Source organism: Cervus elaphus, chromosome 1, assembly GCF_910594005.1.
Source record: "Cervus elaphus chromosome 1, mCerEla1.1, whole genome shotgun sequence".
NCBI classification, from domain to species: domain Eukaryota; kingdom Metazoa; phylum Chordata; class Mammalia; order Artiodactyla; family Cervidae; genus Cervus; species Cervus elaphus.
The window spans coordinates 24,107,334-24,135,314 of NC_057815.1; the positions used below are offsets into that span (position 1 = coordinate 24,107,334).

The 27,981-nt window shown below is 37.6% G+C and overlaps 1 protein-coding gene across 1 annotated transcript in view; it reads right to left on the reverse strand.

Annotated features, from left to right (window-relative positions):
• CNTN5 (contactin 5) overlaps nucleotides 1-27,981 on the reverse strand; it is a 1,534,958-nt gene that overhangs the window by 158,829 nt on the left and 1,348,148 nt on the right. The window contains exons 14-15 of the mRNA XM_043897056.1: nucleotides 14,990-15,117; nucleotides 12,498-12,673 (exon numbers count right to left, since the gene is read on the reverse strand). Coding sequence (XP_043752991.1) covers nucleotides 12,498-12,673; nucleotides 14,990-15,117 — 304 coding nt within the window. The remainder of the gene's footprint in view (nucleotides 1-12,497; nucleotides 12,674-14,989; nucleotides 15,118-27,981) is intronic.

Here is a 27,981-nt window from a genome sequence, read left to right on the forward strand (position 1 = left end):
TAGAATTTCAAAGACATCTTGAAAATAATGGCCTCTCAAAAACCCATCTTTTTGAAAACTACTTTTTGAAAATAGTTAAAAACACAATACTTACATATCAATGGTATTTCAAAATGAAACACTGAACCATGTTTGCTTATAAAAATCCTAAACCTTATGTGGTATTAAGGGTATAAAGACAGCCTTTTATTTGTCAAGCTTTTCAGAAACTGAAAAGAATAATCTTTTGTTATGTATTATTCCAACAAGGTAACAATTCTAGTATTGAGGGCCTTATTATACTATGCATTTCATCACTCTGTAGGTTAAATTATATCTACTGGATACTACGTCTATATAGGACATTCTTTTTAAAATAACAAAAAAATCTATAAAACATGTCAGCATTGCTTCAACAAGATAACTAGAATCCACATGTATTTCTCTATTATTAAGAACTCCTATGATTATTATTTCCAGAGAAAACAATTACTTTCAGCACAATATCAAAGATATTTAGATGTTCATATGAAGCAAAACAAATAAAACTATTGATCACTGGCATTTCCTATAGCTATATTAGAAGTTAGAAATTTTTCTTGGTAAAAAAAAGTGAAAAAAATGCTGTCTAGATAGATGTTAGTCAATTTTTTAAAAAAATCTAGTCAGTCTAGTCTAAATGGCTAGTTTTTACTTCATATATTCCTACCTTCACTGATTCCTTTAGCAACTTCACAAATGTTTATTTAGTCTTGGATGTGCACAGTTACTGTGTGAGTTCAGAAAATAAACATCCTCTGAACTTGCAGAAATGTAAAGCCTAGAATGAAAGAATCAAGCAACATTTACAGTAGATTTTGTTACTTACTCTGGCAGAGGGATGGAAAATTTATAATAGAAGAACCAGAAGCATTGGGGGTGAAGAAGGGGGAAGACTCTCAACCACTAATGAGTCTATGACTTGAAAACCGGATTTTTGTGGCCAAAAATTCACATGAAACCAACCATTCTGTAACTAACTTAGTAATCATAAATGACTTAAAGTGTCTCAAATGCGGAATTTATGTTCTATACTCTTTGCCTGATCTTCAGCAATAAAAAAATGGAACATACTGCATCTCATATTCACATTGAGAGTATTTTCAAAAGACTAAAATGGGAAGTTGATAAAAAGGGGTTCAAACTATAAAATGAAACAATTACAGCAGCCGGAGAGTGAGCGTTAATTAATGGGAAAACACACCCACAGAACATCTGAAGAAGCAAGTGTGGTAGGATATTTTAAGATGTTTTTAAACTCATCCTCAGTAAAGTTTATGGAAAAATTTTTTCACAACAAATGTGGTGTTTTGATCTTACAGAACATATGATTTTAATGTTTTAATAGTGATCAAGTAACTAAGATAAAAATAGGCAGAGCTGACCAATTAAAGAGGTAAGATTGAGGAGAAAAAACACAATCTCTTCCTGTCCTTAATTTTCAAAATGCCACAGTGAAGAATTACAGCTAGTTTTTGCTCTTCATATCTTTGCTCATAAAACCAGATTTAGATTCCATGCCAATGAAGCTTTCAGCTCAAAGCTTAAATGGTAATAGGGACTGTGTCCTCCGTGTGCCTGGGTTCTCAGAACCTCTGTAGTGAGGGATGTAACCCCTCTTCCTTCCTGGGGTTCAATTTCTTCATCTATTTGTGATTCATCTGTCTCACAATATTGTGGGAATCAAAGGAAATACAATACATGAGAGAGGAAGGGCATTTTACATCTTCATGGTATAAAATTCTACTTATTTATTTTAACTTAGGTCTTAATCAGATAATAAAGCTGTTTCAAATTTATTCTGAAATGATTAAATGTTGAAGAGTCTGGCTGGTAGGACTGCTTTTACATTATATAACAGAAACAAATTTTTGGCAAAGGGCCAGAAGATTGCTCATAATAGTAAAATTTGCAAATATCAGAAAAAAGAACTTGTATATTGTAAATATAATTAATAACTTTATGGGAGTGAGTGATTTTAGATGAATATATCAAAGTCTTATCAGCAATGAGAATAACTGACCCACAAATTATAAAATGGGTGAAGTATATTCATCTACATTATTCACAACATGATATAATTTGAAATTAAATTCATTGATAAAAAAGGAAATTTAAAATTTTATCTCTCCAAATAGTTGTAGATATGCTCTAGGTTTGACCAAATATTTTCAGAGACAGTGTGATATTGCAGTTCAGAATTAGTTTGAATAATAACTCTCCTATATAAGACTTGTTTAAATTTGAAAAAGCTATCTATCTTTCTGAATTTGTTTTTTTCTTTCAAACAGAAAATGCAAACAAAACCAATCTCGACATCATAGGATATTTGTAGGAAGTAAGAGAAACAACACTTGAAAAGCTGACGTCAGCTATTTAATGGGCCTTCAAGGGATGTAAATTATCATTATTACTGTTTACTATTACTCATACTTGCTTCGAGTGCTTTCTCAGTGATGGCATTTGCCTTCATGGCTGTCTTAGGTCAGGGTTTCAGAGAAGCAGACTCTGAGATGGAGACTCCATTGGGGAATGACATATGGGGAACATGAAGAAAGCAGAATTGTGCAGAGGGGATGTTTAACTGTGAAGCAGTCATGATAAAGACCTCAGCTTATTCCACAAGGAGTTCTGTAGCTGAGAGACCCTTCAGATGTGTCCTCCTTTGAGGCAAGAGACTTGGACTTTTTAACCATCCGTATGCATTCATTGGGCTTCTCTTGTGGCTCAGCTGGTAAAGAATCTACCCGCAATGCAGGAGACCTGGGTTTGATCCCTGGGTTGGGAAGATCCCCTGGAGAAGGGAAAGGCTACCCACTCCAGTGTTCTGGCCTGGAGAATTCCATGGACTGTATATTCCATGGGGTCCCAAAGGGTCAAACACAACTGAGCAACTTTCATTTTCACTTTCATGCATTCATTGGGGCTTCCCTGACAGTTCGGTTGGAAAAAAATCTGCCTGCAATGCAGACGACAGTATTCCTGGACTTCCCTTGTGTGCTCAGCTAGAAGAATCCACCTGCAGTGCGGGAGACCAGGGTTCCTGGGTTTGGAAGATTCCCTGAAGAAGGGAAAGGCTACCCACTCCTGTATTCTGGAGAATTCCATGGGCCGTATGGTCCATGGGGGTGCAAAGAGTTGGACACGACTGAGAGACTTTCACTGATGCATTCATCAGACTTCCTAGGTGGCACTAGTGGTAAAGAATCTGCCTGATAAAGCAAGAGACTTAAGAAATGTGGGTTCCATTCCTGGGTTGGGAAGATCCCCTGGAGGAGTGCATGGCAACCTTTTCCAGTATTCTTCCCTGGAGAATTCCATGGACTGTGGAGTCTGGCAGGTTACAGTCTATACGGTCATAGAAAGGAAGCAACTTAGCACACATCACGCACATGCATTCATCACCCCATCCTTGGTTATGGGCTGGGGGTGGGGCATAATTAGGGCCAGAAAGCTCTCTTTGACAGGATAGCCATTCCCAGAGAGGGACTCACATTCTGTGACTTAGGGAAAGAGTGCCACAGTCTTGAAACGGGAATCTAATGTCTATGACAATGGCCTCTGGTATCCTCGAGCCAACTGACACAATTAGTTATCCTTCCTAAGCCAATTTATTTGAACCGGCCCATGGATCAATGCAAATAATGAATGGGAGAGGAATGCAAGAAAACAGGAAGGAGAGAGGTACTTTTAAAAATTATCAGGATTTAAATAGTGGCCTTTTAAGAAATAAAAGCAAACACTGATTATGTATGAAATTAGAGCATTGAGAAAAGATGAATATTAGGCTCTGAAGATAATTTAGGCAATCATTTCAGTAACTTGATTTGAACATTTGATACTTTACTAATTTATTTATTCATTCTAAACTGATTAGTACATATATAATTTATAAAGATTTTTGGTGCCTCATAAAAAAATAGTCTCCTTCAGATTAGGACAGGGAAGACATTCTAGAGTCAAGATCCTTTGATTGTTCTCCCATGCACAATTACAGGATAACTAATAGAAATTTAGAGTAATAATGAATGAACACAATGGAAATTCTAAACTGAAACCCAAAATACTTAGATGGTTATTTTGCACGCAAATTTATATTAGAAATTTGTTACACATATTAGAAAGACATTTAATAAATCTAAGGAAGCAATTTGCTATTGAAAATGACTTAGAATTTGGTAAGAATTTGGCTTGATAAACACCACTGAAATAAATCAGATAGGCTTTGGGTCAAGGTTACAATCACAATGGTTGAAAAATTATTGGGGCCTGCTAATGATCACATTGCCAAAGGCAGAGGCACTTCATTCAGGATTAAATTTTTCTTTGAGTTAAAAAAATGAGAGGAATGCAGCATTCTAGAAATCTAGACAGCTAATATTTGCATGAAATGGAAAAATAATTTTGGAAAGAAATCCTTCCAAAGGTAACAATATGGAGTCCCATACTCCATATTGTAAACACTTAATTTCAGGAGTTAGTGAGCTAAAGCATGTTTAATATCTGGAGTTTACAATCTAGGAACCCTGGGTTGGAAATATCCGCTGGAGAAGGGATAGGCTACCCACTCCAGTATTCTCCACCTTCCCTTCACTACAATCCGCCTGTAATGCGGGAGACCTGGGTTTGATCCCTGTGTTGGGAAGGTCCCCTGGAGAAGGGAAAGGCTACCCACTCCAGTATTCTGGCCTGGAGAATTCCATGGACTGTATAGTCCATGGAGTCGCAAAGAGTCGGACACAACTGAGTGACTTTCACCTCACTACAATCTGCAAAAGCAAATTCTGTTAAGAGGTAAAGGACTGTTTTCGATTTCTCACTGCCTACTTTTCCCAAGCCAATAACCTGAAACATTTCAGTTGGCTCTGATGACAATCTCTGGGAAGTATGGTGCTTTTATCCTCTCCGTGATCAGAGACTATTGATCTGATTTTTCTCAGCATGGCCAACACTAAAATTGCCTTTCTCTACAAGAAGCTTTATTTTCCCTCTCTCTCTTTCAAAAAACAAACAGAAAAAGGCAAACCTATATTTCTGCACTAAAACATACTGCAGAGAAACTGGTAACTTTTGCATTATCCATAATACTATGTAAAGCTGCTATCAAAAATGGAGGCTCTAACTGAACAAAGAGCTCTGTATGGTCACCATAATTCCATACCCAGAAGGTATGTTTTGAGTAGACTACCTTTAAATGAACAAAGTGAAGCCTGTGCCTTCTTTTTTTGCCATGGGAACTACTACCACTTTGAGAAGAGAGTGGGTGGAGGCATATTCTCTAATACAGACAAAAAGGGAGGACAGTTGAAGTCTCTGGGATAAGAGGGCATTCCACTTTCTGGAATGATCTGAAAATTGTAAGGCTTTTGCGTGTAGCCTCTCTTCTTTTTAGCCTCAGGCTTTGGTTGGTTATTACTCTGTTCTGTCCTATTAACATGACAATGTGATTTTTTGTTGTTGTTGTTAAATTAGGTGAAAGACTGGGAGGAACTGCTACAAAGCAAATGTGTAGCCGTCAAAAGATCACAACAGAGCACGGCTGTGCTGTGTGCTATTCTTAGTTGTGTCCAACTCTTTGCAACCGCATAGACTGTAGCCCACCAGGCTGCTCTCTCCATGGGGATTCTCCAGGCCAGAATTCTGGAGTGGGTTTTCAGGCCCTTCTCCGGGGATCTTCCTGACCCAGGAACCGAACCAGGCTCTCCTGCATTGAAGGCAGATTCTTCACCAGCTGAGTTACCACATTACAGAAGCTTGGTGAATTATTAGGATTCAGAGCAAGACAAAGATCCAGGAGGCAAGAAAGCGAATGAGGAGGGAGAACAAGCCCTTTTCCAGGCAGGCAGGGGTAGGGCTAAGTGTGCAGGAGGCCGTACTACTTGGACGTATGAATATTACTAGTGAGCAGAATGAGCCAAAGAGAATGTGTGACTTTGTTGACCCTCTGCCTTTCATACATTTTCTGATTAGTTATGAAGTGCCTTCAAGACTTACACCTGCTAACATGCTGAAGAGGCAGATGCGGCAGATGCTCTCTCAGTCCTAAGAGCTTTGTGCGTTAGTAAACCTTGGAATCATATCCAGTGATTTCATTCATTTTTATATTTATCCATTAGAAAAGAGAATGGTGCAGCCGAGTACTTACTGTTTTCTATTCTGAGACTTTTACTCCTCAGGAAATAGAGGTTAAGTCCTAAGAAGATAAACTTGGAACAGAAGTAACCATAATAAGACTGACATAGGCTAGGACTTCCAGCTAATGAAAAATCCTGAGGTACCAAGGTGTTTATATTCTGGCCCCCTTTACCTACCTAATAATCCACAAACACCAGGGATATGAAGCAGGCATATTACCTTATGATTCCTATGTGTGCGATACAGCTGATCATAATTACTCCTACTTTCCAATTTTCTGATGTTCAGATCTGGTTGGTGATGGAATGGACTACTTCAGAGGAGTGAGTTCTTCTTCACTAAAGGGATTGCAGTGAATACTGATGATAGTGATGGGGAATCCATATATCAACCTAGGACAAACTCAGTAATTCCCAGGAACCCTTGTAACCTTGAGATACAATATCTTTTCCCACCTAAGATTGTCTTTCTCTTTCTTCTTTTCCTATCCTAATGCTAATCATCCTTTGAGGTCTAGGTCAGAAGGCACCTTCTTCCCAAATTATATTTATATAATTATTATGAGGAATTGATGAGCGATTGTGTGTATTTACACATAAGCTCAGCTGGTAAAGAATCTGCCTGCAATGCAGGAGATCCCGGTTCAATTTCTGGGTGGGGAAGATTCGCTGGAGAAGGGATAGGCTATCCACTGCAGTTTTCTTGGGTTTCCCTGATGACTCAGCTACTAAACAGAGAAGGCAATGGCACCCCACTCCAGTACTCTTGCCTGGAAAATCCCATGGACAGAGGAGCCTGGTAGGCTGCAGTCCATGGGGTCGCTAGGGGTCAGATGCGACTGAGCGACTTCACTTTCATTTTTCACTTTCATGCATTGGAGAAGGAAATGGCGACCCACCCCAGTATTCTTGCCTGGAGAATCCCAGGGATGGGGGAGCCTGGTGGGCTGCCGTCTATGGGGTTGCACAGAGTCGGACATGACTGAAGTGACTTAGCAGCAGCAGCAGCAGCTGCTAAAGAATGTGCTTGAAATGCTGGAGGCCTGGGTTCAATCCCTGGATTGGGAAGATCCCCTGGAGAAGGAAAAGTCTACACCCTCTAGTATTCTGGCCTGGAGAAATCCATGGCCTGTATAGTCCATGGGGTCTCAAAGAGGCCCCCTACTCAGTCACACGACTGAGTGACTTTCACTTTCACACATAAAATGCATTAAATGTGTGCATGCACGCTTAGTCATGTCCTAGTCTTTTGCGACCCTATGGGCTATAGTCCAGCAGGCTCTTCTGTCCATGGAATTTTCCAGGCAAGAATACGGAAGTGGGTTGCCATTTCCTACTCCAGGGGATCTTCCTGATCCAGGGATCAAGCCCAAACATCTCTTGGGTCTCCTGAATTGGCAGGTGGATTCTTTACCACTGTGCCTCCTGAGAAGCCTATACATATATAGGTTTGGCTGGTTTAACTCACTGTTTATATATATACATATAAATATAGCTGAATGCTTAACATATAGTAGGTGCTAAATTAATTCCTTTCTTCACTTTTCTCCACAATGATAAAAAAATTCACATTAATCTCCTTTATGGTCTCCAAAAATATTTGACTATAATTTAAGAAATAGTAATTGCTTTCTTATGGCATATTTTTTGAGTTACTTTATTTTCTATGTCATTTTAACATATAATAGAGACCAGAACCAAATCTTTCTTTTATTTTTATTTCCCACAGTTTATAGACAAGGGCTGAACATGAAAAGGTCAATGAATGTGGAAAGGGTAAATGCTGAGAATCAGCATAATGCATTTTAAAGATCATAGTGTATTTAATATTGTTAACCCAATTTAGTATTTATGTGGCCTGGGAAAGTCTTATGCTTCTGTTTCCTCATTTAAAAATGGGATTGAACATCCCTACTCTGCTTTCCTGAGTGTATTGTTATAATCAGAGCAACAAGTAAATACAAAGGACCATTCAAATAGTGCATTTTGATTTGGTTGCTCATTTAGCTGCAGTTTATCACATTTGGAGAGTTCACAATGAAAAAGGCAATTCTTTGGCCAGACTTCCTGATCACAAATATTTGGCTTTTTTCTCTGTCCTCAAAAGAGCAAAATTACAAGCTTCCGTGATATTCAGTGCAAATGATCTTTATGCACTGTAAAGATTAACACTAGCTTACATCTTGAATGAATAATTAGGAATTTCAAGTCTCTGGAGAACAATGTGTCAGCACAGTTCTCCATTAAGACTCTGGCTTTGGCGTCAAATGATCATATTTAGGTGCTGTTGAGACACCCTGAGACTATTAAGAGAGTCTCAAAGACCTCTAACCAACACAGACAACTGCTTCAAAACACAATTGTGTCAAAGCACAGTTGCAAATGCTTTATTTGATAACTGAGTGGTTATTTGAGGCAGTTGCTTATAATGGTCAGTGTCTCATTGTAACCTGTGTGTGAGTGCGTGTGTGTATGTGTGCGCGCATGCACGCTCGCGCTCAGCCACAGAAGACTCTTTGTGACCCCGTGGACTGTAGCCCACCAGGCTCCTCTGTCCATGGGGTTTCCCAGGCAAGAATACTGGAGTGGGTTGCCATTTCCTGCTCCAGGGGATCTTCCTCATCCAGGGATCAAACCTGTGTCTCCTACACTGGCAGGCAGATTCTTTCCCACTGCACCTGGCAAGCCCCAACCTCTGCTTAACCTGCCAGGAAGGAATGTCAAGTCGGCAAGCTATTCAACCCCTGCTCCACAAGGCTGTCAGAATTATCTTTCTAAAGAACAAATCTGAGTTACACGGCTCCCTGCTGTATTCCAAATACAATCCAGATTCCATGGCTTGAAAATCAGTGTGTTTAACAATGAGGACTCTGCTGGTCACCTTTAAACGCAACCAACAAATATTGCCTTATCCCCTACTCTGTCCTCACTATACCATCAGGGCTATGGTTCCTCACTGTTCCTGAGAGGTGCTCTGAGCTCTCTGCTTTGTCTTTGCTTTACCTGCTCGCTCTGTCTGAAATGCAGTTTCTCCTCATAACCTCTTTGCAAAATCTTAACAGTCCAGATCCAGTTTGAGTACCAAGTCTTCCTGCCAGCAATATGTAGAGCTCCCTCGTGACAGCACTCTGATAGAAGATTTCTGGCTACCTGTCCCCTTAAACTGTGTTCTTTTAGGGGAGAAGGGCCGTGTCTTTTAGCTTGGATCCTCCACAGCACTTAGCTTGTAAAATTGAATCTAAAGTGAATCTTAAGAATAGCCTCACTAATTTGCCACCTTCGATTAGCTCGTATCATTGCCAAAATGTGATTTGGGTGAACTGGATCAAATGTTTACAGACTAATTGATTTACTTTGGACCCTTTCAACATAGGCTTCAATACTGGATTCACTCCAAAAATCAGTCAAATTGCTGGGTTTGTAAAACATGGCCAAAGTAAAGAGGCAAGAGAAATAGAAGCATTTTCATTATAGATTTCAAAGCAATAGCTATTATTCTTTTAACCTGATGTGATGATATGTTTATTTATTCACTCTCTTGAAATGCAGTTCAAATGCACTATTTTATTTCAAACATAATTATACCTTGCCTATACATGTTATAAAAGCTACACATAAAATTTTACATAGAGCTTTATCTGCAAACCAGTGGCTATGTATAAAAGACATCGCTGTAACTAGCTGAAAAGTAGGGAACTTCATGAAGCTGTATTTTGGCATTACAAAATGGAAAAATATCAAGATGGGTTGATTTCATCTGACACTATGCAGTGTTAATGTGCTTAAAAATATACCTATCCCCCCAGTCTCTTCTGATTCATCCCCATTCAATCACCCACTGGTTGGTTAGCCCAGGGCAGTTAATATAGAGACTTCTCCAGTCAAAGGCATACTCTTTTCCTGCCTAAATCCCAAATCCTGTTGGACTTCCTACTCTGCTGGGCCAGCCTAGATTCTTAAGATCTCCTTAGTGGCTATCTTCTGACACACACAGCAAGCCACAGACCACCCCACCAGTCTTTCCTCTGAGCCCTGGCCTGCCCTCTTATCCCAGAGTCTTCAACTGTCCTCCCAAACAGAAGGTTTCCACACGTTCAGAGGCCTTCCCAAATCTCACTTCTTTATAACTCTTTCATCCCTCCTTCTGAAACATGTTATTTCTCAGACGTATTATTTCACAAGGAGAAAAGGGATGGAAAGAGAATGATTTCCTTTTTCCCTCTGACTTTTCAAAGTCACAAAACTGGATTCTCTATCAGGTATGTCCTTAAAGCCAGCCAGGACCCAATCAGTTTTTGAGGATATTAGGAGAAGGGGAATAGACTATTTATTTCAGACCTTGCAGGTTTGAAGCTTCCAAATACTTTAAAAAGTAAAGCAAAAAAATTTATTATTTTTTTCTAAATATACTAAAGCGATAAATCCTAGATGACCTTAAAGCTAAATATTTTTCTTTCTTCTCAATATAATAACTTCCTGTATTCTTCTGTTCTGTAGTTTATTATCCCTGTCTACAAACTGAGCCTAATTTACAATGGCTTAAAGCAATATGAGTTTGCATGGAGCAGGGAGTCAATTTTGTACTTCTCAAGGGCAAGAACAACATACGTAGAAAGAGAGATGAAGCAGATGTTATTAAGCGCCAACCTTATTAAAGGATTAAAGGTATTTATTGATACAAATGAATGAACATGAAACTAACGTGGATATCTAAGAGACAAAAACAAGAATTCACATAATTGTACCAAGACCATTTATTGATTGCTATTTTAAAATAAAGAAGGCACCTGCTTCTATGAAGTGAAAATTCATTTTAGACATAATTTTATGTGTCTGATCACTCAAAATAAATGTTTACAGAAAATCCTTAGAAGGTATATTTTTGCTGGAATATTTGTTGTTTTCAAATGTAACATTTTTATGTCACATTTTTCTGGTTTTCTTTTATGACATTCATAGCATAAAATTTGTCCACAGTCTTGAAGAAATGATCAACTCAAGGTAAATGAAAATTCCAAATTTGAGGAAAATGACTTTAACATGATCAATAAATTTTGTATATAACATAACCATTGCTAATTAAAATTAATTTATTAATGAAATGTGAATAATACAGTTGGTAATTGTTTCTTATTTACGCAGTCTCTCTCATTAATTAAAAATAAATCAGGATGAAAAGAATAAGTTAAAAGAAAATGTTTAATTTTGTTTGCATTGAAAAATGCAATAAAGTTCATTCTTACTATTCTCCTAATACAAATTTGTCAAATTCTGGAGTGAGAGGGGGTCTTAGAAATTATCTGGCCCAACTGCATCACTTTAGTTCTCTATGCAATCAATGCCCAGGCAGGTCAAGTGACTGGATCTTTGTTACATAGCTGATTAAGGATTGAGCTGGAACTTGATCCAGAAAATTCCTGACTTTGGGTCTAGGACTTTCCCCACTGTATCTCATTAACTTTAAAATAAAATTCAATCCAAACTGAGTTTTTTATGTTTGGGCTCACGGTAGCTGTGGTTTTCCAGTGCTTCCTACAGTGTTTAGAGAAGGATAAACTGGTATTAATAAGCATGTGGCAGCATTTTAAACTGGAGTTGCAGGCGTGAATGGCATTTTGATCCACCTCTCCTGCCAGGATTGAAGGGACATTCCAGCCAGATTCTCTCTACCACTCGGGTTCCATCATCTTTCTCTCCCTCTGTGTCACTCTTTTGTGTCTTAAACAAGCCAGTGTGGGGAAAAGATCTTTTTTTCCAGTTCTCTGTTGAGTTAAGACACTGTGATGGTACTATAGGATTTGGTTGAAAAGATTTCTTACTCTATTTAGTAGATATATAATAGAAGATATTACAGGAAAAGATTTGGCAGCTGAGAAATGATCATGTCTGTGAATGTTTATCTAAGGCTAAAGCATTTCTGACTTTGGGTTGCAAGTTTAAATTCTGTAGTTTGTGAGAGATTAAAGAATCTCCAAGCATTACTATTTCTTCAAGAACAAGCATGCTTATTTCACTTATTCATTGCATCATAATTACTAAGCATGCTTTAAATAATACTAGTCAGCTGATGTAGCTACATAATATTTGAGAAGTAAGGTGTAAATATGGACAGTACTAATCAAATGAATACACGTTGCAAATAAACCAAATTTGCATAATGAAGTATTTCCAATTTCTTACTGGGAAGTTTTGAATAAGTATTACTTTCAGTTTGGCATAGAGAGAATAATGAAATAAAGTAATTTGAACTTTTTCCTAAACATTTCATCAATAAGAAAATTCTTACATTTGATTCTAAATTTCTAAAAGTAGTATTATTCAAAGAACAAAATTGTATTAACTTACGGCCCTGATGCTTTCAAAATGTCCACCTTCCTTTTCAAAATTGATAGGCTGTCCTTTTAGTGTCCAGTAGAAAGTGACATCCAAACTAGGATCGTGAATTGCTTTGCAATTAAGGACAATGCTTTCTCCCACTGTTAACTCTGTTCTTTTAGGAGTAAGCTCTATTCTTGTAGGTTCTATAGAAATAAAAATACATTAATCAGCATAGCACATAGTTTCCCCTGCATTCTGTATTTTAAATAATAGAGAAAAATTAAACAAGGAATCTATGTAATATAGTTGCTCCAGGTAGGTATCTTTTAATAAACTATTATTAATTGAAATATCTTTTATTGTATTTAGGGTATTTTGCTAGGTATTTGTAGGGAACTGATGATTTAAAAGTCACTATTCCTATTAACAAGTCAGCTTGGATGAAAAAGAGGGAAGACTATACAGCTAGAAACAGCATTTGGCATCCTGGAAGGAGAAATATTAGAAAAAAGATTGTAGCTTCCCTGTCCATCTTCAAGGATCAAGTTTAGAAAGGATTTTTACTAAAAAAAAAAAAAAAGCCTCTCATCGAAGAAAGAATAATTCAAGCAAGTTCACTTCTTTAAAGGTTATAGGAAGCACCTCCCTTCAAATTTCTATCTTCACAAAGACAAAACTATACTACTACTGTACCACCTTGTATTTTCTTTGTAGTTTACAAAACCTTCTTGTAAGTAGAGGAGTAGAAGAGGCTCCTCTGGTTGATAATAAAATATCACCTCCAATGGCTGCTTTGACTGAGATCTAAACAAAGACAAAATAGTGAATAGAATTTTTTTTAAGAAAAAATGTTTACATTAACTAATGATTCACTTTAGTTTTTAAAAGATAGATATATTTTTACTGGGTGTAGAGCAACTTTAAACCAATAAATGCTAATACCAACTGTACATCTAAAAAGATAGATATATTTTTACTGGGTGTAGAGCAACTTTAAACCAATAAATGCTAATACCAACTGTACATCTAAAGGATATTTAAGCTAATGATCAAATACATGCAATATGAGATATATAGATACATATATAGATATATATATATATGTTTGAATAAGTAGGGAAATGATGCAGACAGGATTTTGATTTTTTTCTTTTTTCCTAATTAGATTCCTGATTGTACATGACTCAAGAAGCCTGGCACAAACGTTTAAAATTTAGCCTAATTTTCCTATTCCAGCTCTATTGTTTGCAATAGCATAGTCTGATGAAGCACCATTGTTAACTATTGATAAGTTCCTTCTAAGCAGCCTCTGAGAGGAAAGAGTGACACCAGGAAAGGAATGTCACTGTAAATATTAACATTCCGGAACTCAGATATTCTGTGTGGCATTCTAAATTCTGGCTTCATCAGAGAAGACAGATAATCACAGCATACTGCAGTTTAAACTTTGTGACAACTGGAATGTTCTGAGTAACTAAACATTCCACTTAGCTCATGGTTAACAGAAAGCATTGTTGCTATTATTAAATGAAAAAGTCTGTGAAATCTGCCTTGCCTCACTATGGAAAAGGTTATTTAACACACACTAAGAATGAGACTCAAATTTGAAGACTGAGTTGTGTTCCAGTAATATATGCTCTAAGTGAAGACGTTTTAAAAATTATGTTCCTTTCTTCTGTGGATGTTTGCCTCTTTTCTAAAATATCAGAGTGCCGGCTATTTTAATTACATTTCTACTTCTAAAGAAAGAGAAAAATTAACATTTTATATTTTTGTGGCCAAAGTATGAGTCACTGTATACTACATGCACAAATGGAAAAAAAAAAAAAAAGAGTGATGTACTTTGTTGTGAAAAGCATTCCTTTGTCAAATGAAGAGAGTGTATAAGACAGGAAATTTTCTTATAATTTGACAAGTAGTCGCAAAAGAAGGTTCTAGATTTGAAATCTAGTTCACTTTAGAACTAGAAAACTAACAGAAACATTTAAGTGGTGATATTTATAATACTAAAAAATGACTGTATAAAAATTCCACTGATGTCGACATCAAAGAGTAGCTCTGGTGTTGCTTCATCTGATGCATATTCCAACACCACATGTTCATATCCTCTTTCTGCTTCTCTTTTTTGCCCCAAATTCCCAGTTGAAGTGGTAACAAAGCAGTATTACTGACTGATGCTAAAATTAATCTTGGTTGAGGAAAATATTTTTACTCTGCTGGCATACTTAAAATTTTTGAGATACCAATTAAAACTTCAGAAAGCTTTCTTTACCCTCCCACATATTTTGTTCAGAGTGAAATACTTAAATTTCTACCAATAATATGTCCCTTTCTTCACAGTCCCCTAAATAATGAAAAGGGACAATTTGACTGTGTTTGTCTTTTATGTGCAATTAGATTTCATCAACAGAAGCATGTACACGCACACAAGCAAACACACATACATGCATGTTACATTTATTCTCTTTCGGATAAAGCCATGAAACTATGCTTATAGAAAATTCACCACATTTTCTTACCTTTTACAGATACTGTAGCTGTGATTTCAGCAGAACCAAAGACATTTTCCCCTCGGCAAACATATTTTCCCTCATCTGATTTAGAAGCATTTAGGATCCGGAGACTCCCGTCTGGAAGAATAGCTATTCTGAAAATTATTAAAAAGGGATTTTTTTTTCCTGTTTTACTGCAAATCATCTAAGTGGTAAGAAACTCTGATGAAATTTGAAACCACTTCCAAGGTAATAACAAATAAGATAAAGATCACTGTGAAAACATGCAGGGAGAGTAGAAATATTTCGCCCTTCAAAAAATTATATGGTAAACCCACATAATACCTTCTTATAGTTAAAAGGGTTAGGGAGTTACAGGTTGTCTTTTGACACATTTATGACATTCATTTTAAAACTTGTGGGAAAAAAGGTGACCCTGAATTTGGTTATTAAAACTTACACTATAGTAACACCCAGTGATATTTTAATATTAAGCTTGAGGTATTTCACCTCAAAACAAGAATGACCTCAAAAATCAAATATAAAATGAAATAGCATAAAACATAGAGGAGGACAAGCACAGAACATAAAATTAATTGTACACAGCCTGGAGATGATTTATGGTGGTTTCTCTGCAGTGCAACCTATATAGCAAGGGCGTGACAATGAGGCCTGAATCCTGGAACCTGGACTGCTCACACTGCACTTTTCAAACAGAAAAACGTGATATCTGAGTTTGCATTTGGGCTCTTTTGAGACCTTTATTATAAGTGGACCTTGAGTCTTATATGAAGGTGAGAAATTAGAGCATTATTAAAAATTTCAGAAGTTTAGTGAAAATGAGGTTGACATTCAGGATTACCATATTCTCCTGTGTATTCATCATTCCAGAAATATACAGATTTCAAGCTTAATTAGAATTTTTGTCCTTTTCTCCCTCATATGCTCCTGAAATATAATCTATTATTTCACCAGTGCATCAGTGAAGCAACCTGAGGCATAGCAGAGATGGCTGTCGTGATTTATTTGATATGCCACCAGAATTTAGACTGCCTTCTTTTAGGAAAAAAGTCTGTAATACTTTTGGTAGAAAACCAAAGCTCTCACAGAACTTAAAATTCTAAAATTGGATTCTCCTGGTTGTGAAAAGAATAGTTTATTCCAAGCCATCATAAAAACATTAAACTGTTTAAGGTATAAGAATAATGGCTAAATCTGTCTAGTCAACATCCTATACGTTATTTTAACATTAGTATTCAATCTTGCCAATCAATCAAGAACTGATGGCTAAGAACAGTATTGAAATTTTAACAACTGGATTAGATTCTAGGCTGCTGAATATTGATTACTAATTTTCCTGACACTGTCGTCCATAAAGAAACCAGTTTAAAAACATTATACTGCTTTCAATATGGATCAAATTTGATTTACAATGTGTTGACAAGGGAGACAAATTTAGAAGCAAGCCAAACTAGGAATAGAAGATTTGACTGTAATTTATATTTAAGAAGGATATTAATGAGACATTTGGAAAAAACAGTGATCTCTAAAGATATACCATCTATTTAGCATGGTCAGTGAAAAATTCTGTTTATTATTTAGGACTGTTTCTATAAAGATAGAATATAATGTATTTATTCCATTTTAGTAACAGAAATACACCTGCTACAAAAAGATGTATTTTAAAGCAAAAATTATACTTTTTATAAACAAACGAGTCTTCTCTTGTACTAATGACACACTTTATTTAAATACAGTTAAATTACTAAAGTTTGCGAGATTGTTAATATGTTAAATATGTCTGGATTTTACTTACTGGTGTAAATTCTAATCTAGCAGGGGAGGAGTTTGGCTTAAAAATTCACCACCTTTAAAGAAATAAATGTATCTTAGATACCGGCAGTATTTCAACTCTTGATTTAAGATAAGTCCTTTCTCACTGACAGGAGGCAATATATTACAGAGATAGTTTATGAACACTCCTGTACTTTAGGCCACTGATCCATTTGGAGGATGAAGAATTTTGAATATCATGATGATCTGTCAATTGGCAGTGTCATTTAACCAAAAGACTGTCTACTGGTTGAAGTTGCAAATCCTTATCAGATAAACTTTTTTTTTTTTAGAAAAGAAAAAAAAAGAGACTAGACAATGAATGCAATTAACATTATAATGTCTGGCTATTGCAAACATAAATACTTAGATAATCAAATGTTTAATTAATATTTCTTTACAGTTTCCTGCTTCTTTATCTTCTTCCCTGTCCTATTACCATGAGATTCCTACATTTGGAATCTTCAGCTCTGGAGACATTTCTGCTGAGACCTCCTTGACGTGGAGCGGGATGCTCAGTGAGTGGTAGGTGAAGGTCTACGGTAGAAATGTTAGTAATACAGGCCAGCATTCTAGCATTTGGTATCAAGGCGCTCTCTTCTGCTCTCCAAGCTTCTCCCCAGGTTTCTGCCTAGACCTGGAGACATCTTGCTTCTCATCTTGCACTTAATTATTGGATCTCTATCTTGGTAACTCATCTAGTACCACAATCTACCTAGGACACCATGGTGCTTACCCCTATCTTGCATGGATTTACTGCTAACTTACTTATGCCAATTCTGATCTCCAAATTTCAGGATCATTTTCTGGACTCTCCATTTCCATGTTTGACTTACTTGTCAGACAACACAGCCTAGTTTAGACTCTTCCAAGTGCTTGACTGGGAGTACAACCTATATGTGCTTAGTCACTCAGTCATGTGTGACTCTTTGTGATCCCATGGATGGTAGCCCACCAGGCTTATTCTCCAGACAAGAATACTGGAGTGGGCTGTCATTTCCTTCTCCAGGTGATCTTCCCAATTCAGGCATCGAAATTGTCTCTCTTGCATCTCCTGCATTGGCAGACAGATTGTTTACTGCTGAGTCCCCAGGAAAGCCCTGGGTCATGTCAGAGTGGATATCGTATTAAGAAACCATTAATCACAAATTTAGACTGTGTGCTTTAAAGTCAGAGAGGATTGTACTCACATCACTGCCACTGACCAATACACATGTGATCTTATGTGCATACACTCACCTAGAGCCAGACATGCTGGAATGTGACGTCAAGTGGGCCTTAGGAAGCATCACTATGAACAAAGCTAGTGGATGTGATGGAATTCCAGTTGAGCTATTTCAAATTCTAAAAGATGATGCTTTGAAAGTGCTACACTCAATATGCCAGCAAATTTGGAAAACTCACTAGTGGCCACAGGACTGGAAAAGTTCAATTTTTATTCCAATACCAAAGAAAGGCAACCCCAAAGAATGCTCAAACTACCACACAATTGCACTCATCTCACACGCTAGTAAAGTAATGCTCAAAATTCTCCAAGCCAGGCTTCACCAGCATGTGAAACATGAACTTCCAGATGCTCAAGCTGGTTTTAGAAAAGGCAGAGGAACCAGAAATCAAATTGCCAACATCTGCTGGATCATAGAAAAAGCAACAGAGTTCCAGAAAAACATCTATTTCTGCTTTATTGACTATGCCAAAGCCTTCAACTGTGTGGATCACGATAAACTGTGGAAAATTCTGAAAGAGATGGGAATACCAGACCACCTGACCTGCCTCCTGAGAAACCTGTATGCAGGTCCGGAAGCAACAGTTAGAACTGGACATGGAACAACAGATTGGTTCCAAATAGGAAAAGGAGTATGTCAAGGCTGTATATTGTCACCCTGCTTATTCAACTTATATGCAGAGTACATCATGAGGAACGCTGGGCTGGAGGGAGCACAAGCTGGAATCAAGATTGCCAGCAGGAATATCAATAACCTCAAATATGCAGATGACACTACCCTTATGGCAGAAAGTGAAGAAGAACTAAAGAGCCTCTTGATGAAAGTGAAAGAAAAGAGTGAAAAATTTGACTTAAAGCTCAACAATCAGAAAACTAAGATCATGGCATCTGGTCCCATCACTTCATGTCAGATAGATGGGGAAACAGTGGAAACAGGCTGACTTTATTTTTCTGGGCTCCAAAATTCCTGTAGATGTTGATTGCAGCCATGAAATTAAAAGACACTTACTTCTTGGAAGGAAAGTTATGACCAACCTAGACAGCATATTAAAATGCAGAGACATTACTTTGCCAACAAAGGTTCATCTAGTCAAGGCTATGGTTTTCCAGTAGTCATGTATGGATGTGAGAGTTGGACTATAAAGAAAGCTGAGCACCGAAGAATTGATGCTTTTGAACTGTGGTGTTGGAGAAGACTCTTGAGAATCCCTTGGACTGCAAGGAGATCCAACCAGTCCATCCTAAAGCAGATCAGTCCTGGGTGTTCATTGGAAGGACTGATGTTGAAGCTGAAACTCCAATACTTTGGCCACCTGATGCAAAGAGCTGACTCATTTGAAAAGACCCTGATGCTGGGAAAGATTGAGGGCAGGAAAAGAAGAGGACGACAGAGGATGAGATGGTTGGATGACATCATCGACTCAATGGACATGGGTTTGGGTGGACTGCAGCAGTTGGTGATGGACAGAGAGGCCTGGCTTGCTGTGGTTCATGGGGTCACAAATAGTCGGACACAACTGAGCAACTGAACTGAACTGAACTGAAGTCACCTCAGTCGTGTTTGACTCTTTGCAGACCTATGGACCACAGACCACCAGCCCCCTCTGTCCATGGAATTCTCCAGGCAAGAATACTGGAGTCGGTTGCCATGCCCTCCTCCAGGGCATCTTCCCGACCCAGGGATGAAACCCTCATCTCTTATGTCTCCTGCATTAACAGGTGGGTTCTTCTCTGCTAGTGCCACCCAGGAAGCCCTATGTGTGATCTTAAAACTACTCAGTCTCTGTCCTTATAGGTATTACTGTCATAATTACGTCTAACCAGTTCTTTAAACGTATTAACCTCATAGTATATGTAAATTGTTGTGTTTTTGTTTTGTGTAGGCAGTAATTCAACATTTACTCAAAAATTTAAGTCAAATATGTGACAAATTTTGAAAAAGAAAAAGTGGTGCTAGGGAGAGTTTCTACTACTAAAGCCTTAATTATTTGGTGTGTTTGATGAATGTTTTCTGAGGGAAGTATGACGCTGAAACCTGAGGGGTGAGAGAGAGTCAACCAGGTGAAGATTGGGAAAGCAGAGGGAGCGACGCTGCAAGGCCTCCAGATGGGAAACCCCCCACGACCTCAAAGAGCCGAACAACCAGCTATGATGCAGATATAAAGGGAGAGCTGAGGCTGGCTCAGTGGTAAAGAATCTGCCTGCCAAGCAGGAGATGCGGATTCCATCCCTGGATCTGGAAGAATCCAGATGGATTGGCATCTGGATCCAATCCAGTCAATGGCAACTTACTCCCATAGTCTTGCCTGGGAAATCCCACGGACGGAGGAGCCTGGTGGCTTATAGCCCATCAGTCCATGGGTCACAAAAGTGTCTGAATTGACTTAGAGACTAAACAACAACAATAGGAATATAGTAAGTTCACATGCTAGAAGTATATAACTGAAAAGTTCTTACATACAGATGCAGTCATGAAACTATTAACACTATTGAAATAATCAACATATATGTCACCATCCAAAGTTTCTCTATGTTCCTCTGTACTTTCTCCACTCAGCCCTTTCTCATCCCACCACTATCATGGGTCAACTACTCATCTGCTTTTTATCATTACAGTAGGTTTGCACTTTTCCAAAGTTTTATGTAAATAGAATCTTATCAGCATGTACTCCTTTTTGTTTAGTTTATTTCACTCAGCATAATTAAGATTAAATTGAGTGCCATCCCTGTTGCAATTACTAAGAATCCATTCCCTTTCATGGCTGAGTAGTATTCCATTGTGTATAGATGGCACAATTCTCCTATCTTTCACCTTTCGATGGATGCTTGTGTTATTTTCAGCTTGTGACTATTACAGATAAGGTTATTCTGAATATTTGTATATATGCATTTTATTAATATTTATTTCTCTTGGATAAATACTTAGAACTGGATGACTAGATCATCTGGTTTTTGTTTCTGTTTATATGTGGAATTTAAGAAAAAAGTACAAATGAACTTATCTACAGAACAGAAATTGGGTTACAGATGTAGAGAACAGCCTTATAGTTACCAGTGGGTAAGAAGGGGGAGGGATAAATTGAAAGATTGGGGCTAACATATACACACTGTTACGTATAAAATAGATAACAAACAATGACCTACTGTATAGCACAGGGAACTCTACTCAATATTCTGTAATGGGAAAAGAATCTAAAAAGGAGTGGATACATATACAAGTGTAGCTGATTCACTTTGTTGTACATCTGAAAATAACATGACTTTGTAAATCAATTAAACTCCAATAAAAAAATAAAAATAAATAAAAACTGGTTTCAGCCTGAGAACAGAAAATAATTTTATGTTTAATGTTTAACATTTTAAGAAGTTGCTGTACTATTTCCACATGGCTGTGCCTCTTTGCATTCCTAGCACCCCTATGTGAGAGTTCTTGCAACACTTAATATGGTCAGTCTCTTAATTTTAGTGACTATGATAAGCAGGTAGTAGAATCTTATTGTTATAAGTTCCATTTCCCTAATGACTACTGATGCTGAGCATTTTTATATTGGCTTATTTTCTATCTGTATATCTTCCTGGATGAAGAGAGTGCTCAAATATTTTATCAGTTTTTTTTTATGGAGTTGTTTTGAGATTTGAGATTTCTTTATATAGTCTATATATAACTCATTTTGCAGGTATGAGACTAGCAAATTTCTTTTTCACAAGTATCATGTTTCCAACAGCAGCAGTTTTTGATTGATGAAGCCCAGTTGATTCTATGCTCTGTGCTTTTGCTATCATACTAAGCAATATGTTAGGTTTGTCACCTAACCTAAGATCATAAAGTTTATCTGTATTGTTTTTGAAATTCAATAGTTTCAATTTTTATGTTCATGTCTATGATTCGCTTTGAGTTACTTTTTGTTTATGCTATGGGGTATGAATCTAACTACATATTTATCTAGCACAGTGAAAGTGTGAGTGGCTCAGTTGTGTCTGACTCTTTTTGACCCCATGGACTATAGCCCGCCAGATCACCTCTGTCCATGGAATTCTCCAGGTGAGAAGACTGGAGTGAGAAGCCATTCCCTTTCCAGGGGGTCTTCCCAACTCAGGGATTGAACTGGAGTCTCTCACACTGCAGGCAGATTTTTTAATGTCTGAGCCATCAGGGAAGCCCTAGTAGGTGGTTATCCAATTGTTCCATGCCATCATTTGTAAAAGACTTATCTTTCCTCCATAGACTTTCCATCATTGTCAAAAATCAATTGGCCATGCAAGTGTAGATCAACAACTGCTTAACTCTCTCTGCTGGTCCATTGATCTACTAGTGTCTTGATTACTGGAGCAATGTGATCTGTCTTAAGGTCACGTGAGATAATTCCTTCTACTTGCTCCTCTTTTTCAAAACTGTTTTGGGTATTCTATATTCTTAGCATTTCCATATAAATTTTGCAATTACCTTGTCAGTTTCCAAAAAAACCTATTGAGATTTGATTGGCATTTCAGTGAATATACAGCTCAATTTGAGGACAAATTAATGTTAACAATATTGCTTTAGAATCCATGAACATGACATATCTCCTTTTATTTAGTTCTTTTAAAATTTCTCTAAGTAATATTTTTTAGTTATCAGTCTACTGGTCTTAGATATCTTTTTTCAGATTTATCCTTATACTTTTTGTTGCTATAGTAAAGTACTACTTTTAATTTAATTAACTAATTGTAATTGCTTATTTAATTACTATTTTTAATACTAACTACATAAGAAATATGTAGTTTTAAGAAGCTGTATAGTGATATCCCTTGTATGCTTTTTTTTTTTCAGTAACTCTTTATGGTAACATGTTGCCATAAAGTGTAGTATAGCCAAAGGTATAGTATAATATCACAATCAGGATATTGATATTAATATAATCAATTGATCACATTTAGATATTCCTAGCTTTAACGTATTCATTTGTGCATGCTTTAGTTTCTATACAATGTTTTCATTTTGTGTTTGTGTATCCACCACCACAGTCAAGACACTGAACAGTTCTAACAGCATAAAAACTCTTCATGTTTCCTTTCACAGCCTCAGCATCTTTGTTCCACACCACCACCACCACCCCTAGTCCCTGGGTCCTCATTGCAGCCAACCAATAATTTGTCCCATTACTTTTTTTCATTTCAAAAATTATACACAAGTGAAATCTTATAATATGTAACTTTGGGGGGCGGTTGATTTTTTTCACTCATTTAGCTTAATTCCTTGGAGAATCATCCAAGTAGTTGTATGTATAACAGTTTATTTTTACTGCTGACTAATATTCTATGGGGAGAAGGCAATGGCAACCCACTCCAGTACTCTTGCCTGGAAAATCCCATGGACAGAGGAGCCTGGTAGCCTGCAGTCCATGGGGTCTCAAAGAGTTGGACACGACTGAGCGACTTCACTTTCACTTTTCCCTTTCTTGCATTGGAGAAGGAAATGGCAATCCACTCCAGTGTTCTTGCCTGGAGAATCCCAAGGACGGCGGAGCCTGGAGGGCTGCTGTCTATGGGGTCGCACAGAGTCGGACACGACTTAGCAGCAGCAGCAGCAGTATTTTATGGTATATATGTACTGCAGTTTTTTAAAACACCCACTTGTTGAAGGGCATCTAGGCTGATTATAATTTTTGATATTACAGATGAACTTCTATATGCATTTCCATACAGGGTTTGTTAATGAGCCTACATTTTTATTTCTTTGGCATAAATGCCCAAGATTATAATTGCTAGGTCATATAATAATTGAATATATAGTTTTATAAGAAAATTTCCATTGTTTTCTAGAATATCTGTATCATTTTACATTAGTAGCAGGAATGAATGAATGATCCACCTTGTCCAGACCTTCACCAGCATTGGGTATTTCTACTAAATCTTTAAAGTCATCTTGTTAGGTATATAATAATGTCTCCTTAAGGTTTTAACTTGTATTTCTCCCATGGTTAATTATGTTGAATATAGTTTCACATATTTCTTTGCTATCTTTGTATCCTCTCTGGTAAATTACAGCTCATTCTTTGGCCTGAAATTTTCTTGGTTCTGTCTAGTCTACAAAATAACACACTTATTCCTTAGTAGAACAGCTGAAACTGAAATTGAAGGTCACTCAGTCGTGTCCGACTCTTTGTGACCCCATGGACCACAGGGTCCATGGAGTTCTCCAGGCCAGAATATAGGAGTGGGTAGCCTTCCCCTTCTCCAGGGGATCTTCCCAATCCAGGGATCGAACCCAAGTCTCATGCATTTCAGGTGGATTCTTTACCATCTAAGCCACAGGAAAAGCCCAGAACAGTTGAACGTTTTACCAAATGGTCATAACTTCCATAATCCCTGCTCTCCTGTGCTCTGTTCTGCAGGTCTCCAAACTCTTTATAATGCATTTTAAATATGTGTGTTTTACTTCACTGGTAAATAACTTATGCATCTCACACACATACGCACATGGAATGCTATCCTAATAATACTAAGTGCATTGTAAACATATAATAATTAAGTATTGTGGCTTCCCTGGTGGTTCAATGGTAAAGAATCCAACTGTCAACGCAGGATACGCAGGTTGTCTCTGGGTCTTCTTTGAGAAAATCTCTTGGAGAAGGAAACGACAATCCACTCCAGTTTTCTTGCCTGGGAAATCCCATGGATAGAGGAGCCTGGTGGGCTACAGTCCATGGGATCATGAGAGTTGGACACAACTTAGTGACTAAACAACAACTATGATTATAAATAAAACAATATTCCATTTTCTTCTTTCCCCTTTTTCATCTCCTAATGAATATTTTGCACTCTTCTGAATTGTTCAGACTTGTATTTGGAAACCATTGCTCTGGTCATAAGACCATGTGCCTTTCAGTGCTCAGATTCTTACCTGTTTATCTTGCTCACTATCTTGCTCACCTGAACTCCTCCTCAATGGGCTTTACTTAGGATTATTCCTGCCTTTGTTTTTACTTCCTCAGAAGAAAAATAACATTTGTCACGTTTTTTCTCAGCCTATGATGTCTTATGAATTTTATCCACTGAGCACTAGAATTTCAGCATTTTTAAGCTCTCTTGTAAAGACTTGAGAACTAAAAAAAAAAAAAAAAAGATTCAAATAATAAAAAAAACTACAGTGTTGAAAATAATATAATGGAATGTTGTAATAATTAGTCAACCCCAGTTTATCCCTTCCATTATACATAAGAAAGTTCCTATCGATACAGTTATTAAAACTATTTCAAAATATCCTATAATAAAAATGTACAATTGGTATGTGAAATAGGTACATTTATGATTTTGGATAAAATTTGGGGTGAAAACTTTAAACAATAAGAGAAGCTGGGCTCTACATCGGTCTTAAAATGGTTATGCTAATGCTGAACATTTACTAATCACTTCTTATGTGTCAGGTGTCATACTAACCTTCCATACCTTATTTCATATAAGGTTTCTAACTATTATGTTAGTTGAGTATTGTTAACCTCATTTGCTAATGAGAAAACTAGCATTCCTCATCATTTATTGCTTTATTCCAGGCTCTTCAGCGAGTGGCAGTGCCTTGATTTCAGCCAGGGTCTTTGACTGGTTATTTGCTTGCTTGTCAGTATCTTCCTGCTTTATTTGTAACTTTCCCTTAATTCTTCAGTTACTCCATAACTCCACAATAGCTAGTACTCAATAAATGGTGACGGAAATAAACTCGATGTACTTAAACTGATTTATCTTACAGATGAAGATACTGATGTTGAGAGCACTTCAGATCACCCTTCAAAAAATAAAAGGATATATAGCTTGTTTTGATAATATTTACCATGTCCCTACAATTTGCCAGGCCCTGTAAAAATTTTTTTAATACATTTTAATTCTTACTAAGATCCCAGGCATAATTTTATTCTCATTTGATAAAGGAAAAGGAAGAAAATGAGGCAGCAGGGGCTAAATGACTATCAAGATTCTAGAGTTGGTCTGCTGGATTCCAAAATTCATCCTGCACTTTCAGCTATTATAGTTGACCCAAAGTAAACATCAGAAGAAAGCTTTGCATAAGATCACAAGCTTAGTGGCAGCTTTGACCTGTGATAGAAGCTGACAGAAGTGGAAATGCAAGGGTAACAAGAGAAGACACATGTTTCCTACAGATGGTGAAAAAGAGAAATTCACACTCTGTAACTTGATCAGTAAGATTTTTAAAAAGCTGAGGGCGATGCACACTCAAGGAGGGCTGTCTGTCGCCAGGCTCTTCCCTTCAGACACAGTTTAGCTGGAAGGGAGAAGGGAGGTGACCCAGAAAGACATGTACGACAGCCGTTAGAAAGCGAGAGGGAAAGCTTAAGTGCAGAAGTTACTTTAATTAATGGACCTCATCCCTGGCTCTGAGCATCAAATAAGGAACCTGAAAAAAACTGCAGGAGCTTTTGGGCTATGCCGTCGAATCATGTCAGAACCTCCAGGCTCTGAAGGAAGGGTGAAGTGGCAGAGGGGGGGCAGCCTCTTTGCCAGAGATATTAATAGATATTGGAAGGTGTTACCATTAACAAAACAAAACGTAATAAAGCAAAAATCCCAAACACACACTCATATCGTGGTCTTTCTGAAGGACATCATTACAAGCATTTGTCACAGACACAACAAACAACATAGGCTGACCTATACGTAGTCGTTTTCCTCAAATTGGCTTCTTACACCAATGTTCCTTTTTTTTTTTTTTTCAATGTTTCTTATTTTAGATGAATTTGTGAGGAAAATTCTGAGTGTTTATGTACCTATTTTTTTTTTTTTCTTTTTTTGTGGAGACACTATGTAACTTTCCTCAGCTTCTTAGGGAAATCTGTGATGGAAGCAAAAATAAGAACCACCATAAAATCTTTTATTTTATAGATGACATAACTACTCAAAGATAGAAAGCCAAGAGTATTTCCTTCTTAAAGTTCAGGGTAAAATACAGACTATTAACTCAGAAGTCATCATTCAGTTTTCTTTTTTTCCATCATAACAAATTGCTCAAGCCAGATGTATTGCCTATTTTAAACATTTCTTATACCTGTTCCCATGACTTTGGCTTACTGGAGAGTCTAACCCAGTGGGTAGAAAGCTTGAAGTGGTTTGACCTTTGCTAATCATTGCCTTTAACCATGTCTGATCCATTTTTCTACTTTCTTTGAACGTCCAGAAGTGCCCACAGCTTTTAGGTAATTTGTACTTGTACAAAGGGCACATTTATCTCTGAGGCTTCCCTAGCTCCGCTCCTAACAAATGACTTGAACCCAGGACTCTGCAGCTACTTGGAGAATGAAGAGTGGCCTTTGCTCACATTTTTTCTCTTTCTTCTCCCCAGTTCTCGTTCCCCTTTCTGCGTCACTGTAGGGAGGAGACAGCTGGGAGGGGAGCCGTGTCTCTTACTCCTCCGACTTCCGTTGTGGTTCTTAGCAGGATGCAGTTGCGGCTCTGGATGAAGACCTCCAAAGACCGGTGCTTGTGAGCCGGTCAGTGAGTCTGTGGGGCCTTCTTCCTGAGCGTTCTCTGATGGTACCCCCTCTTCAGGCACCGCGGCTTCCCCTCTTAGTCAGCTCCTACCTCTGGGATTTTGCTCATGGGGCCCAGAAGACTCATGGTTGCCTGCTTCCTCCAAACTCCATCCAACCCAACACATACTCTTGCTTTTCTAAATGGAAGGAGTACAGGTTTCTTTCCTGCCACACCTCTTGCCACAGTATCATCTCTTTTTAGTTATCTCCTCCCCCTGTTCAAACAAGGCCAGAGACAACCGGTGATTCTGTTGCCTAAGCGAGTGTTCCATAAGAAATTTATTGTTGTTGTTTAGTCACTAAGCTGTGTCTGACTCTTTGTGACTCCATGGACTGTAGGCATCCAGGCTCCTAGGTCCATGGAGTTTTCCAGGTAAGAATACTGGAGTGGATTGTCGTTTTCTCCTCCAGGGGATCTTCCTGACCCTGTCTCCTGCATT